This window comes from Sciurus carolinensis, chromosome 3, assembly GCF_902686445.1.
Source record: "Sciurus carolinensis chromosome 3, mSciCar1.2, whole genome shotgun sequence".
Lineage (NCBI taxonomy): Eukaryota > Metazoa > Chordata > Mammalia > Rodentia > Sciuridae > Sciurus > Sciurus carolinensis.
The window spans coordinates 169,774,571-169,792,292 of record NC_062215.1 but is presented as its reverse complement, the minus strand read 5'-3'; the positions used below and the strand labels follow the sequence as shown (position 1 = coordinate 169,792,292).

At 37.0% G+C, this 17,722-nt stretch overlaps 1 protein-coding gene across 11 annotated transcripts in view; it reads left to right on the top strand.

Moving 5' to 3' along the window:
* The window catches only part of Dock10 (dedicator of cytokinesis 10), a 231,562-nt gene that overhangs the window by 106,229 nt on the left and 107,611 nt on the right, over nt 1-17,722 (top strand). For all 11 annotated transcript variants that reach the window (XM_047543079.1, XM_047543080.1, XM_047543078.1 and 8 more), the window contains exon 3: nt 2,846-2,935. In XM_047543079.1, the coding sequence (XP_047399035.1) occupies nt 2,846-2,935 (90 nt within the window). The remainder of the gene's footprint in view (nt 1-2,845; nt 2,936-17,722) is intronic.

The following is a 17,722-nucleotide window of genomic DNA, read 5'->3' as shown; positions in this document are numbered from 1 at the left end:
CATGTTCTTGGCATGCAGTATACACGTGTTCCTTTTCTTAGGCCTTATGTACTTTGTAGAAGGTACCTATATGTAAATTAACATTCCAAATTTATCACATGGTTTTCTGGGGTTGTAAAACATCATTTTGTGACTGAAGTCATCAGGAATCACTTAAGGTGTGACGCAGTTTTTGTAACTCCACCTGCATGAATTTCCAGTCTTGTATATTGCACATGAGCATTCACTTAGTCATCACGGGTCTGTGTTTGCTATATGACATAACTAACCCAGTAGCCATATGCCTACTGTTTCCAGAAACCTGAGACCACTCTCCTGAAACTTACTATTTAAAAAAGGAAAGTGACTTAAACCAGCAAGCATTCACTAAGCCACAGAGCCATGAGCTTGGGACAACAGGTTTACAGTGTAGCTTAAAATCTTAATATGGAGTCCTGTTACTGTACTCTCCAGTCATTTTTTTGAAGTCAAAGGATGCAGTGGAATACTCTAGGGGGAAATTAGAAAGAGGAAACCTTGGTGCTTTGTTTTGTGTAGAAATTTTATCATAATGACTATAATATAAAATTTTTTTTGAATTAGAGAAAAAGAATCTCTAATGTTTCCAGTAGATTGTAAAATGTCATATTATCTGGAAAACAAGCAAGTAACACTCTTTATGCATGAATTATCTGTCTAAACAAGAAACAAAGTTACCCCCAGGTAATTGAAATCCAACAATAATCCCAAAGCTCAATTTAGTCATGGCTCTTAATCTTTTCCAAATTTTCAATAGAGTTTACTTACTGTTTATCTCCTAACAGAGTGAATAACATAAAAAAAAAAACAGCTTGAAAGGGGAAATGAATTCAAAATGTGAATTGTAAATAATAACTCAGTTGGCTCTATCACATTCTACCTGGGAAATAACTACTACCTAATCCATCCTCATATCTCTGCTGGCTCCCCATGCCTAGAATAGTTTGGATTGGTTGCCACAGCCCTTTCAAACTATTCATCCTGGGACAAATGCAGTGGCCCAGGGACTCAGTCTACAACTGTTTTAAGAAGAGAGTTTATTGGACTGAGTGTGGTGTGGCACACACCTGTAATTCCAGCCCCTCAGGAGGCTGAGGCAGGAGGATCTTGAATTCAAAGCCAGCCTCAGCAACTTAGAGAGGCCCTAAGCAACTCAGTGAGACCCTGTCTCTAAATAAAACACTTTTTTAAAAGGGCTGGGGATGTGGTTCAATGGTTGAGTGCTCCTGCGTTCAACTAAGTACCAAAAAAAAAAAAAATTAATATTTCCCTTTACTCCATGATATATCTGGAACATTGTTTTCTCATTATTTTTTTGTCCATTAATCTTGTTAGATTCACATGACTTTGTTCCTCTTTCACAATGTCAAAACCCATGCTGTCCCCACCTGCATAAGCATGCACACACACGCACACACACACACACACACACACACACATTGTACACAATCATGCATAAAAACATACACAAACTAGCAAGCTCACATACTACACAAACTAACACTTACGCTGACATAACACACACCACACTCAGGCACACATTACTCCATACAGACACATGCCACACTTGCACAGCACACACACTCATGTGCTCACACTGAATACACATATACATATTCATGTTCTATAAATTCAGCAAATAATCACATAAGTACCAAACTTGGCCCTTAGGTTATAACAGTGAACAAAACAAACAGAATTTCTTGCCTTCATGCCCAGGAATGAAGCAAAGGGAATTCTGAAGAAAATATGAGTCTGGGATTGGGAATGGTGGGAACAGTGCTGTCCCTGATGGCAGAGCTCCCCGCAGTGTCCGTGACCTCGGAAGACTGACCTCGTGGGACCTCTGTCCAGAACTAACCATGTCCAAAACTAAGCATGAATTTGAAATCTCATCTGTACCAACAATCAATCCAGAATGATGCCCTTCATCTGGACCACTTTAAGTGAACTTTAGTTCATGCTTTAGAAACCCCGATGGCTCACTTGGGACTTAGGGAATATGCAGCACTAAGGACTTCAGTCATTATACTGTGGATATTCACAGACACATTCTCTCAGCATCTGTTTAACCCTGAAGATGTAACCGGGAGGAAGCTGATGGCCAGTGAAGCAAAACTACCATTTTAGGGCAAACCCTACTCCTTCCCAGCTTGAGGGTGGTGAGTACACTTAAATAGGAAATAACCCAAAAATTCCATTGTAGGTATTTTAAGAAGTACTTTATATTTCAGCTTATGTATATCCATTTAATAGGATGTTAGTTGTTTAGAATAAAAAAAATATTATGCTAATTTCAACAAAAATAAAGACACTCAAAACATGACCTATTTTCTCCAAGGCCCAGATTTTCTGAACACTTACCACCCTCCACCCAACTGTGGCTGTGGGCACACTTGTACACACCCACAGCTCCTAAAAGGGCTGCATTTACCTCGTTGATATTTGAGAGATTATTTAAAGTAGCATTAAAATAGCACTAACTTGGCAAGTTTTCACCTCTATTAATCTTAGCCTAAAGAGAATGACAGTGAGAAATAAAAGATTACAATAGAAATAAGCTAAAAGTGAAATATGCGGTTGCCCAAATTTTTGTTTTCTGCAGGAAGGGAAAAAGAGCTTAAGTGATGAGCCCACTGTGGAGATGGAAAGGGGGCTCAGACCTCCTTTCCTAGAGAGGAAGCTGGGAAGAACTGCCCAAGCGTCTCCCTTGTCCTCTCTGCACTAAGCGAGGTCTAGAACAGCTCCCCTCGGGTGTTCGCAGCACAGTGCGCCACTCAGGACCTTTGAAGATGAGGGTTTAATTTCTTCTCATTGTTCCTCTCAGGCAGCCACAGTTTCTTGGGATATCCGAACATTGTACTCAACGGTACCCGAAGATGCCGAGCACAAAGCAGAAAATTTGCTGGTGAAAGAGGTAAATGTGATGTTTCCAGCATGTTGTGTCATAAAACTGTTGCCTTCCGCCAGGGAATACTGAGTGCCGCTTACGTACGTACCACCTCCCGCTCCTCTTCGGGAAGGACTACACATAGTCCCTCTCAGTAGCCTTTCAGCTGTCACCTGGCAGTAGTTTTCCAGCTTCCTGTTACCCATGTTTTATTATCAGGGTGACTGTTCAAGTTTTAGATTTTCTTTTCTTTCTTTCTTTTTTTCCTTCAGTTGAAATCTGAGTATATTTAATAGGAAGATTTCATTTTCTTTTACTTATTTGCAATGCATGGTAAGAAAGACCATATTACATGAGAATTTGGGATAATGGAGTTTTCTATTTTAAGGGATATTTTCTTTTAAGTTCTAACCATGGAAATAGTTAACTATAACTATTTCCATTAATAGAAATAGCTAATGGTAGATCCCCGTGGACAACTTTAAGGGGGTATTGATATAGCATCTCTGTGTATTCAATTGGAGTATAAGAGGCCTATAAATCGGCTTCTTCAATTTGTACCCAGACTCCGGGCCACTTTAGGGCAGGGATTGGACCAGGACACTGCAACTTTAAGCAGACATTTATTGAATGAATAAACGAATCCAGCCCTCCCTTTACAGAAAAGGCAGTGATAAAATCTAGACATCACTAGTCAAACTGCAAATAGTAGGGTCTAAATGTTGTCTTTAATTCTGAGAAAACAGTGTGTGCCGATTAATAATTAATTAAAGTCCCATACAATAGTAACACCATGCACAGTTGTGAAACAGAGTGGACTCAATACAAGCTGAACTTAGTGTACCTGTTAAGAGTGATCTGATTCTTTAGTCATACACATTTTATGTCATACTATTCAGTCTAGATCATCATTTGACATGAATTCACATTTTGTTGTTGTTGTTTGTTGAATTCCCTTATTTCATATTTATTTCCAAAGTTCACATTGAATTACAAGACCTTCTAAGGAGATGGGAAAAAAAGGGGTAAATTCAGATACTACCAGGATATCTGAGCATACTATCTTTACATTTACTGATAAAAATAATATACGATGTCAGGACCATAATATTTTTGTTCTCGAGGAAGTTATTATCTAATAGTACATCATCATTTTTTTTAATGTTGACAGATAACTTTCTGTACTAGAAAGTCAGAATCACTGAGACAAACTCTACAAAAGTCCAGTGGTGTATTTGTGTTAACTTTGGCAGCATTTGAAATTTTCATGATATCAAATTCCCAGCTAAGAATGTGTAACCTGGTCTTCTTGCATGTTGTTTACTAAAATATTGCACTTTCTTCTTGAAGACCCTTAACTTCATTGTTGAATTTATTTCCTAGTACCTGATAGTTTTGTTCCAAGTCAGAAATTTTTTAAATCCATTTTCTTTTCCAACAATTAATTGATGAGATTTTTTAAAAAGCTATTGATTTCTAATAAGAATAACCAGTTATTAAATTCTTATCCTAATACTTACTTTATTTTCAGATATGTAAGATCTCATCTGTAATTAAATTTTCTTCTTTTCTACTAAGTGTATTGTTTCTTCAATTTTTGTCTTACTCTGTTATCTTATATCCCTAAAACACTGTTGAATAATAATGTTAGTATTGCATTTCCTATCTTCATCTTTATTTTACTGGGAAAACTATTACCTTTGCTGCTTTATGAAACACAGTGTTGCATTGGTTTCTGATGTCTGAAATGTGTTTTAGGAAGTGTCCTTCTTAGTTTCTTTTGAGTGTTCATAAAGACTTGCCACACTCTTGTCACACACACGTTTGGTCAATTAAAAGGACAGCTTTTCTGCTTTAAGTTAGTACTATAATAGAACTAATGAGTTTTTCTCTGCATTATTATTTGCATTTCTAGTATAAACTTTTTTGTTCAAGTTGTATTATTAACCTATAGTGCTGTTGCATTCAAATTGCTACTATTTTATTTCAAATTTTTGCATTTATATTCAGGAGTGACACTTGGTTCTAGCTTGCTTTATTTTTCTGGAGCGATATTAGCTTTAAAAAATAATTAGGGACACACTAACCTTTTTCTGTATTATGGAATAGAAGAACAAATGCCACAAAACACTATCTAGAAGATTAAAGTGTATATTTAATAGAAGACTCAAGTGTTATTTAATAGATGGTAAAGAAGGCCCTGCAAAGCCTTTGAGGAAAAGTGAACAACTCAACAAATCCCACTCTGTATCCATTTGGAAGAAAATTAAGTTAGGTCTGTATCTCATGTGACATAAAAAATAAACCCTTGATGAATAAAAATATCTACATTTTAAAAGCAAAAGTTATATAAATGTAGGGAAATATTTTTAAATGGAAAGTTAGGGGAAATAAACAGACTTAACAAATGAAAATTTTAAATTTTCATATGATGAATGTTATTATAAAGTCAGAAAGAATATTTAATTGAAGAAAATATAACCCATGGCATCTTTTGTGTAACACACTGAATATTCAAAACTCTACAAACTAATATAAAGACAAATAACTCAAGTATATATGATCAAAAAGTATGGACAGGAAGTTCAAAACAACAAAAAAATGCAATTGGCATGGCCAAAAGGCACACACTAGTAAAATACAAATAAAAACAAAATTACATGCAATATCTGAAAGGAGAAAAATTTTAAGATGAATATAATTTAGTGGTGGTGGGAATATAGTGAAAGAAATGCTCTCACATAATGTTCAAAATAGATGAGATATAGTTCATAAATATCCTTTCAGTAGCACATATAAATGTACACATGCATATTATAAAAACAAACAGGCTTGTGTACTGCCACTTTGGACGATTTGGAATGCCAATGAATAGGGGTGGGATTGAAAAATTGTTACACATCTGTATTTGGTAACAATATATAGCCAATAGAAAGTATATATACATATATGTACACATACATACATATGTATGTGTATACATATGTTCATATGCATATATGTATGTGTGAACATATGTATACACATGTATCTGAATATATACTTAAATACCTTAATTTGGATGTCCATGATCTATTGTCAATATAAAAAATGAGTCACAGAATGCATAGTATGATATTAAAGTTATTAAATGTGTAGTATGATATTAAAGTTACTAAACCTATAAGCATGTATGCAAATATGTTTATATAAGCCTAGAATAAGGGGAAAATATACAGACATCAAACTCATGCATTGGCTACTCACAGGTTTGGGATGATAAGGGGAAGGGGAGAGATTGATTTATAGTCTATATAATTCTATCTTGCGGTGTTAAAAATGAGTGAATTTTGTAATAATAATGTTTTGGAAAAAATCTTTTAGAATAGACTTCAAATGTTGCCAGAATTGAAATCAAGCCAAATCTATTTCCTAAATTTGTCTCTAAAAATTAAAATCCAATAATTCTTTATGTCATTAGTCCTCAAAGAGACTACTTCAGATCCATTTCTTTTCATTGTTTTAGTTTGATAATAAAAATGTCATATGGAGTCATTAAATATCATGTACACTTTGCTTTGATTCTACTTGCTGCGCTTGTTTGACAGGCATAGAAATCAGTTAAATTCATCTAATCATCAATTCCCAATCATTTTTAATGTAACTACTATGGACTTATAAGTGTTTCCATAACTTCAGAGACTTGTCAGTTCATGGTGCTTTCACCTTTTTGTGGGTGAATGGGGTACTTTTGTCTTTCCAGTTTTGCAGCAATTTCCTTTTGGTTGTGAAATATGCTCTCACATGAACCAGGGCTCTTAGCTCTCTGCTGTGGGTCTCCAGTGCCGAAGGCTTCAGAGGCTTTGGACTGGTTGCTGGCCTCAGTCCTCCTCCTCAGGTAATTGGCAAGCATCCATTTGAGGTAGGGTCAGTCAGCGCCAACCTTAATCCTAGAACCAACTCAAAACCCCCACCAGCAATCTCTGGAGGCAACCACAGGTTCCAGTTTAACTACTTTCCAGGGGAAAAAGACTTCCTGAAATCTGAACCCATCCACAGGATTATTCTAGGGTTCTTAGAGGTATTTAGTTTAGTATGTTTCCAAAACTTCTGCTCCATATGTTCACGTGTCCAAAAGGACCCCCTTGAGAACTCCACCTTCAGCTGAGAACAGGTTGACCACAGTATTTGCTATTCTCTTGTTATCTCCTGGAGAGAAATTTCTTACCTTAATTTTTGTTCCTTAATTTCCTTTCAACTCCTTGCAGCCTCCTTTTCTCACTTCCACCCTCAGCTTCTCACTTCTCCTAAGAAGTGCTCCAAAGAGAACTCTTACCCCAGACCCCCAGGATCTTCCAAGCTCATACGTTGCAAAGTTCAGGTTAGAGCAGTTGGCTTTCTTCCGCAACACAAATGAACCTTAGTGTCCTGATCTCAATCACATGGATCCGCGGCAGATAAAAAGGAGGAGGAAGTCTGAGAAGAAACTCTTGTATTCCCTGCTAATTTTTCTGTGTCAACTATCAATGAAAATGCTTCAAAAACTCTCATGCTTTTGCTTGGTTTCAAGGATGGAGATGAAGTGTGATCTGAACTTTATAGGATGGGTGGAAGAAAAACCCTAATTACGAGTATCCCTCCATGGTAATATGGAATATCAGTTGTCAGGCCTGAAGATAAGAGATTAAAAAGAAAGTGATCACCAGACAATTGGTTTAAGGTGGAGAATTAGTTTAAGGGTGAGAAATGGTTTAAGATGGAGAATTACGCTGTCAGAAAGTCTTGATCCCCATTGCTAATGACAGAAAACCTTATGGACTACTTGTTTTGTGCCAGATATGCTTCTAAGCCATTTACATGCAGTATTTACAAACAAATATGGCATCATTATTGTCATTGCCTTTTAATCATGAGAAAACTGTGACCTAGCAAAGTGAAGAAATTTGTCTAGCCAAGATCAAATAGCTGGGAATAGACAGATCTGTATCTGGGACACAGACCACATAGTCCAAGGCCCTGGGTCTTGACCACAATGCTAACTACCAATATGGTGCTCTGCATTAATGACCCTCTGGAAGGAACACCTCTCTCAGCCTTTGCCCTAATGACAGCACCATGGTTTTTGCCAGGTGATTCTGAAGCACATTGTCAGTGGACTACAGCCCAAGAACATTGCCTGAATTTTTAAAACCATATAAAGCAAGGATTGAAATGAATTCATAAACTTTTGTAAGGTTTTTGTGGAAACACGTGTTTGCTTTACCACGCTGCTGTACTAAATGACCTTTCTATGCAACCCTGTGCTAAATTGCCGAGCAGCTCCCTACAAGGTGGCAAGGACAAATTTCATAGTTGCTAGGCAGCAAATTGGCAAGAACCTAGTTTAAACACATCGAGCTCAATAAAAATTTTGAGTTCTCTCTCATATCATTACTTTGACAATTCTCAGCCTCTTGTGAAAGGCAGTAGACATTCTTTTCTCTTTTTCATCTTGAATGACTTCATATATTTAATGGCCGTTAAATAAGATGAAGTTCCTCTTTTTTCTGTTTTATCTGTTACTCCCCTCCCTGCCTACTAAAGGGAAGGTTAAGTATTTCCCAAACAAAAGCCCAGGCATATTTCACATCCTCCAAAGCACTTCACAGCTCTGTTAACATCAAGCCATAGTTGAGCAGCCTTGCACATATAGAAGTATTTTCGAGCACTCTAATGAGGGTATCACTAGCTCATGTTACAGCCTATAAACAGGCTGTAAGTGGTTAACTAACTTGCCCAAGTTTACAAGGAGCCCAGATTAAATCTGCTGTTTCTGACCCCACAGTAGATGTTCTTACCCACATTATTGTCTCTGATCCTTTAATAAACTATGCAAAACCATATGCTTGATAACCTGGCTTGGTGAAAACATTTCCACTTTCTGACTCAGTCTCTCCATTTTTATATTGGACAATTCATAATTCTAATGTTATGATTCTCAAAACAGCAATAGTGAGAAAAACTTAGAAAATGGACAACTTGGGCATACTGTCCTTATCCGATCCTCCTAAGTGACTTAACATCAACAGCTATAACCATTTAAAGAACGAAATCAAAAACTTCCGGGATTAGATAAAACCAACTCCCACTGGGGGAAAGGGCAATTAAAGGAATCTATAAATAGGATGCAGACTTCCTGAGCAAAACTTGAACAGCAGAGTTTCCATTTTAATGCACACAGAGGCATAATATAAAGCTGGAAGCTTAGCCCACCAATAAAAACTAAGCCCTGGCGTTAGTTTCTTAACAAAAGAAGATGAGGGAGCAGAGACTTGAGAGATACAGGGCTCAAGAGGAAACAGCAGCCCAGGGACCACTGCAGCTGAGTGGCTGAGAAATTCCCACGAAGCACTAAGGTAGCAAGTTGCCCCAACAACAAAGCCCTCTCCATTTAATGGAAGCCAGGGCTTCTGCAGGAGGATAACCATGGAGTGAGCAGGTAGCAATGAAGCCAAGAATTCAAGCCTCACTTTGGTCATGGCATAGAACACTTGGGAACTGATGAGGCACGGAACAACCTGAAAAGTGGAGGCAAATTCCTGTATCTCTGCCTGTGTCTGTGTACATGCATGTGTGTGTGCACGCGCACACACACACAATGATTATGTACACACACTGATTTTACACACACACACACACACACGATTATGTCCTGTTTCTATTCAGACTCCTAGATTACTGTGACAAGGAAAAGTTTTCAAATTATAACTAGGAGCTCCAAACCAGAAATGGTGGAATTCTCTGAAAAATAAAAAATTATGAAATCAGAATCCAAGCCTAAATAAAAATATATACATAAATCAGATTTAAGGCAGAGTAAATGTTGAAATCTTTAAGCTTCCGTAGAATCAGGGCAGCAGGGCACTTCACAGAGGGAGCAGGCTCTACAGGAGTCTCAGCCTCAATCTCTCTCTCTCTCTCTCTCTCTCTCTCTCTCTCTGTTGCTCTCTCTTCTTCCCTCCCTCCCTCTCATTCTCAGCGACTAATTAGCAAATATCCATTTCGAGGCTATTTCAGAAGGGGAGATGATACGAAACATTTCCCACATTTATTTGACCACAGAGAGAAAGACTGTTCGTTTTTCCCCAATGCTTCAGAAACACTGTGGAGAAATGCTGATATAAATCTGATCCACGAAGCTCGTTAGGAAGTAGGGGCATAATACAGTTCAAATAAAATAGAATCAGCAATTAGTTAAACCTCTGCACGTATATCTTTGGAACAGATGCTGATGAAGAAAAATGGGATATTAAATCCCCCGAGAGATCCAATAAATTGCTTGTTTCTTTTGGTGGCTAAACAAAATCTTCTTGTTAGTGAGTGATGTCTGTCTTTGTCCATGGAGGTCTTACAGTACTGGGACAAAATTCCAGACAAACCTCAGCAATGTTTGCTTTGTGGACTTTTATACCTAATTATAAGAATAAAAAAACTTTGATTTTAAAGTTTGAAGTAAATAATAATGATTGTAAATGTCAGGGTAACACTTTGTTAGCCCCTAAATCTCTCCTCTCTATCCTCTACCTAGCTGTCCCATTACTCTTTCCCTTGTGCTAGGGGTAAATGTAGATTCAGTGACATAAGCAAGTTGCCCTTTAAGGTATATTAAGAATTTACTATTTCCAATGCACTTGGGTAGAATTAATTACCCTATCTTACAAAGGGTTGAATTCTTTACATAGAAGTCCCCCTCCCACTGACTTACTGCCACTGTGGGTCAAATACGAGAAGTTTAAGTCTATGTAGTAAAGGGCATCAACCACCAGAGGGAAGATTGGCAGGGCTCCTTACTCAATATTTATCACCTCGTAAGCAGGTGATACCAGGGTACATGGCACTGTCCTGCCCTTGAAGGGCACGCTGCCGGGGACCAGATTTTCACAACACAGTCTGACACATGCCCCCGGTATTAGTAAGGTAAAGAACAAAGTCAGCTTCACCTACTGGGAAAAAAGTAACTAAAAGCAGACCAAAGTGTGGAATGGTTGACTTCAGGGGTGAAGAAACCCAAAAAGCTGGACGGTTAGGGGACTATTAATAGCCAGCCAGGTGATTACAAAGAACTGCACTAACAAATGGCACGTGATTGTGGTGACAGTGAAGAGTCACTGAGGAGATGGAACTGGAAAATCTGGGGACTGAAAAAGAAAGTTTTAGAGAGAAATGTATTGACAATGACTCCTACACTTTCGGCTTGGAGGTGAGCTAGATGGTTACCTCCAATTAAGGTGTCCGGGGCTGGGATGTGGCTCCGTGGTAGAGCGCTTGACTGGCATGTGTGAGATACTGGGTTTGATCCTCAGCAACACATAAAAATACATAAAATAAAATAAAGGTCTACAAAAATAAGGTGTCCAGAAAAGGGCCATTTTTTAATCTTTAAATTATGTACCAAAATATGATTTAACTTATTGAAAAACAAAATTTTACACACAAGAAAAAACAAGATGAAATGAGTGATCAGATATTGAAAATGAATGATTTGCCTCTTTCTCTTCCTCTTTCACCATTTGAGTTCATGCAAATGCGTTCAACTAGTTTAGGGGGAAAATGTAAATATTCAAAGAAGAAGCCACAAGTGACTTCATGGGAGTGAAGGAGATGTGAATCGCTGGAGTCCTAGACAGAGGGAAGAAAGTGACAGGGGAGGGGAGCTGGCCACCATTTAAAACAAATTCAGCACTTTTCATTTTTGTTACCTGGAAAAAAAAAAAAACTATATTTACCTAGAATGAAATTTATCTTGTCTCAAGGAAACTCAGGGTATTTCTTTTCTTACTTACATTGGTAAAATAATTTTATATGCTTCATTTTGAATTTTGGACTGCATATTATGTACACTGATAATGAAACTGTTCTTTCAATCAAAATGCCTTTGGTGTAGTTTATACAGAGTTTTGGATCTCTTATGTAAAATAATGTACAAAGATACCTCTAAAGAATAACGTCTTCTAATAGATGCTTCGAGGAGTTGGGATGCATGTATAAATATAAATGAAGTAAAAATGAACACTGTTTCTTAATTTTCAAACACTGGTTAGCAAATGAATGATTTCAGTGCCATCATGTTAGACTGGAGCTCAGAAAGCCTGACATCTCTCCCTCTACAACTGACTTCCATGATTTGAAACCAGGGCCACATGAACTACAGAGAATGTGGACAAAAATGAAAGTGTAAAAAGTTTCCAAAATTTAAAAAGAAGCCACATCCTTTCTTAATAAAAATAGTGTCAATAAAAATATTTTAGTTTTTGTGAGTTTTTTTTTTTTTAAGAATGAGACTCAATTCACTCATGAAGGTCATGTTGAACATTAAGCACCTTTTCATTTTGTGTGTACTTATTTTTGATCCATTATTTCTAATAATTTTGTCTTTTTTATATGTTCTTTTTAGTTGTATATGACAGTAGAGTATATTTTGATATATTTATACAAACATGGAATGTATCTTATTATATTTAGGATCCCAGTCTTGGTGTTGTACATAATGTGAAGATTAACTGTGGTGAATTCACATATTTGTACATAGGAAAGTTATGTCAGATTCTTTCCATTGTCTTTCCTGTTCCTGTCCCCTCTGCTTTTCCCTTCGTTCCCTTTTATCTAATCACTGAACTTCTACTCTTCCTCGTTGTGTGTTAGCATCCACATATCAGAGAAAGCATTCAACCTTTGGTTTGAGGGGATTAGCTTATTTCACTTAGCATGATAGTCTCCAGATCCAACCATTTACCAGCAAATATCAGAAACTCATTCTTTTTATGGCTGAGTGATATTCCATTGTGTAAATATACCACATTCTCTATATCCTTTCATCTGTTGAAGGACACGTAGATTGGTTCCACAGTTTATCTATTGTGAATTGAGCTGCTATGAACACTGATGTGGCTGCTCCACTGTACTATGCTGATTTAAACTCCTTTGGATATATACTGAAGAGTGGTATATCTGAGTCAAATGGTGGTTCCATTTCTAGTTTTTGTAGGAATCTCCATACTGCTTTCCTGAGTGGTTGCACCAATTTTCAGTCCCACCAGAAATGTATGAGTGTACCTTTTCCCCACATCCTTACCAACGTTTTTTGTTACTTATATTCTTGATCGTTGCCACTCTGAATGGAGTGAGATGGAATCTCAGTGTAGTTTTAATTTGCACTTTTCTAATTATTAGAGATGTTGAACATTTTTTATATATTTATTGACCATTCCTATTTCTTCTTCTGTGAAGTATCTGTTCAATTCCTTTGCCCCTTTATTGATCAGGTTATCTGGCTTTTAGTATTAAGTTTTTTTTTTAGTTCTTTATATATCCTGGAGATTAATGCTCCTATCTGCATGCAGGCGGCAAAGATTTTCTCCCATTCTGTAGACACTCTATTCACGTTCTTGATTATTTCCTTTGCTGTGAAGAAACTTTTTAGTTTGATATCATCCCGTTTACTGATTTTTGTTTTTAATTCTTGCACTTTAGGAGTCTTTTTGAAGAATCTGGTTCCTAATCCAAAATGATGGTGTATTGAGCCCACATTTCCTTTTAGTAGGTGCAGGGTCTCTGGTCTAATGCCTAGGCTTTGATCCACTTTGAGTTGAGTTTTGTGCATATTAAGAGATAGGGGTTAAATTTCATTCTACTACATATAGATTTCCAGTTTTCCCAGCACCATTAAAAGGCTGTCTTTTCTCCAATGTATGTTTATGGCACCTTTGTTCAGTATGAGATAACTGTATTTATGTGGGTTTGTCTCTGTGTCTTCTATTTCATTGGTCTCCGTGTCTTTTTTGGTGCCAATACCATGCTATTTTTGTTACTCTAGCTCTGTAGCATAATTTAAAATCTGGTATTGTGATGCCTCCTGCTTCACTTTTCTCACTAAGTATTGCTTTGGCTCTTCTGGGCCTCTTATTTTTCCAAATGAATTTCATGATTTCTTTTTATATTTCTATAAAGAATATCATTGAATTCTAAACGGAGAAAAACTGAAAGCATTCCCTCTAAAAACTGGAACAAAATAGGGATGCCCTTTTTCATCATTTCTATTCAGCTACATGGTTGAATAGTCCTTGAATCTCTGGATAGACCAATTAGGAAAAACAAAGAATTAAAGGAATACAAATAGGAAAACAAGAGCTCAAGCTATCCCTACTTGCCAATGACATGATTCTATATTTAGAAGACTCAAAAATCTCCACCAGAAAACTTCTAGAATTCATTAATGAATTCAGCAAAATAGCAGGATATAAAATTGACACCCATAAATCAATTACATTCCTGTACCCCAAGGATGAATCAACTAAAAGAGAAATTAAGGAAACTATCCTATTCACAATAATCTCAAAAAATATAAATAAAATATCTGGGAAACAATCTAACAAAATAGGTGAAATACCCCTACAATGAAAATATAGAACACTAAGAAAAATTGAAGAAGACCTTAGAAGATGGAAAGATCTCCCATGTTCTTAGAGAGGCAGAATTAATATTGCCAAAATGTCCATACTACCAAAAGTGCTATACATATTTAATGAAATCCCTATTAAAATTTCATTTTGTATATACTTTAAAAAGATAAATGTACAAGTAAAGCCATGTTTATCTCATGACCTTAAAACTTAATGGAAAAATCACAATATCAGAATCCGTTGTTTTTCCACATCTGGCCCAGTCTTCTTTGTAAGTGATAACTGTATTCCGGTCATGGTCTGAACAAAGTAGATTTTTTTACATTAAATGTTTAATACTCAAGGTAGTCTACATTAAAAAAAAAAAAAAAAAAAAAAAGATTAAGGTAGCTTCGAATGCATTTTTCTGTTGGCATTAGGATGAAATGTACCTGGAAATACACCGTTGGAAACAAAGTGGTAATGTGTGGCACATTAACAACCCTGGCAAAATTCATTTTCTATTCACCAAAATCCCTAGAATAATAGTCTTGTTTCCAAATATGAAAAGCCATTCCAATTCTAAATTGGCTTCCCCTTCTCCACAATAAAAAACATCTAAAATGTTTGGCAGTGGGTGAACACAGATGTAAAAGTCAGAGACCTTGGAGTTTAAGAATAAAACACAACCCATTTTAAATTTCAACTGAAAATTTCAATTACACTGAATTATAACCCAGGTTTTATGTCTTACTGATTAGATCATAATATTGCCAAGGTTTTTTAGTACCATCCACTATTGGTGTCCTGAGTAATCACTGGTGGGATTCAACTGGAAATTAGAGTATATGTTCCTGGGTCCTGCACAGGTGTGGTCGATGAAAGGCTAATTTATGCAGTTACCTTAGCAGAACACATTTTGAAAAGAGAAAACAAATATTTTGGTTCACTTTCAACAAAGATCCTGAGTGACACCTTACCCTACCCTGAAGTTCAAAGCAATTAGGAAGTTTTGTTGATGTTGTTTTTATTGTGGGGGGAGCTAGTACTGGGAATTGAACTGAGGGCACTTGACCACTGAGCCACATCCCAGTCCCATTCTGTATTGGATTTACAGACAGGGTCTTACTGAGTTGCTTAGCCCCTGGCTTTTGCTGAGACTGGCTTTGAACTCATAATCCTCCTGCCTCAGTCCCCCAAGCCACTGGGATTACAGGCATGTGCCACCACGCCTGGCACAAAAAGGTTTAAAATGCTTTTCTCTTATGGCAGGCACCTGATGTGACAATTCTGGTTGACATTGTTCATGCATACCTATGGACATATGCTGTTTTGTAAATCAGCATCAAAACCCATTGATAAGATTGTACCATGATATCTGAAGCTGAGTCATGTTTGCAATTATTCATGTTGTCCAAACTTGTTATTTTTTCTCTTCTGACAAGAGCATAGAATAAGTTTTAAGAACTCACTTTTTCCAACCTGTTTTTTTTTTTTATTGTAAACAAATGGGATACATGTTGTTTCTCTGTTTGTACATGGCGTAAAGGCATACCATTTGTGTAATCATAAATTTACATAGGGTAATGTTGTTTGATTCATTCTGTTATTTTTTTCCCTTCCCCCCACCCCTCCCACCCCTCTTTTCCCTCTATACAGTTCTTCCTTCCTCCATTCTTGCCCCCCTCCCTAACCCTAACTCTAACCCTAACACTAACCCTCCCACCCCCTGTTATGTGTCATCATCCACTATTAGCGATATCATTTGTCCTTTGGTTTTTTGAGATTGGCTTATCTCACTTAGCATGATATTCTCCAGTTTCATCCATTTGCCTGCAAATGCCATAATTTTATCATTCTTTATGGCTGAGTAATATTCCATTGTATATATATACCACATTTTCTTTATCCATTCATCAATTGAAGGACATCTAGGTTGGTTCCACAATCTGGCTATTGTGAACTGAGCAGCTATGAACATTGATGTGGCTGTATCTCTGTAATATGCTGATTGTAAGTTCTTTGGGTATAGGCCAAAGGAGTGGGATAGCTGGGTCAAATGGTGGTTCCATTCCAAGTTTTCTAAGGAGTCTCCACACTGCTTTCCAAAGTGGCTGCACTAATTTGCAGCCCCACCAGCAATGTAAGAGTGTACCTTTCTCCCCACATCCTCGCCAACACCTGTTTTTGCTTGTATTCTTGATAATCACCATTCTAACTGGGGTGAGATGGAATCTTAGGGTGGTTTTGATTTGCATTTCTCTTATTACTAAAGATGTTGAACATTTTTCCATATGTTTGTTGATTGCTTGTAGATCTTCCAACCTGTTTTTATGATGTAGAATTATTGCATTTTACAGGAACAGATCATCTGATCCAATTTAAGGGAAAAATGTTTTCTGTGCTTTTCTCCTTTTCTCTACATTGTTCATGTAGTGGGTGACCATTTGTCCTGGTTTGCAGAAACCATCTCTTGTACTAACTGTTGGAATGGACAGTAGTGTTTGTGTTCCCTCTGAAATGTCTCAGGGTGGTCGAAAAATTATTCAGCTGTCCTTCAATGCACAATTTGCCTAAATTCACTTAATTTCATGGTGCTTCATTTTCAGCATTTTTATACAATAGCCATAATTACTTCTAAACTTCATAAAGAATGGCATGAGTATGAAAATTATCACCATTATTTTACAAATACAGAATTAATCCCAGTGGGGACAAAGGGCCAAAATGGACACCTTTTGTGGTTGCATTAATCTTTCTAGCAAGAAACTAGTATATAATTAAATAAACCTCTACAGCCAGAAAAAAAATAATTTTGCATCTAAAAAGCCATCTGTTACCTGCTTATTACTCTACAGCCAGAATCTAATAATCAGCCTCTGTAAGAGAAGGACACATTGTTTTGCCAACTCCAAATTGCTATTTGAGGGATAGAACATGATTTGAATTGATTCTCATGATTCTCAGAAGAGAAAAGGAAAAAAATGAAATATTTTCCTTACAGTACTTTAAGGCACATTTTATGACTGTCTGCTCTTTTCTAAAGTATTTAGATTTTCAGAACTGTCAAAGTATCATGCTTAGTCATTTCTAAAGGACATAAAAAGATCATTCATTCAACAAATATAAATGGAATGTTCAGTAGACACAGCCCCTTGCTGGAGTGTGCATGTTCTTTTAAAAGGCTGGCCTATGTGAATCACTGGGATCCAGGTGTGAAGCCAGGCTCCAGGGCTCTTGGTTCATGGTCAGACCCTGTAACGAGGACCAGCCACCTTATTGCTCTTGGGGAAGGATAGAGTCCACCTGAGACACAGGTGACTCCTTCAGAGTCACCCACTCCTTACGATGCAGATTTTCCCCGCCAGCCTGAGATTTTGGCTCCCTGGATCTCAGGTGGCACCCAGGAACCTGAAAT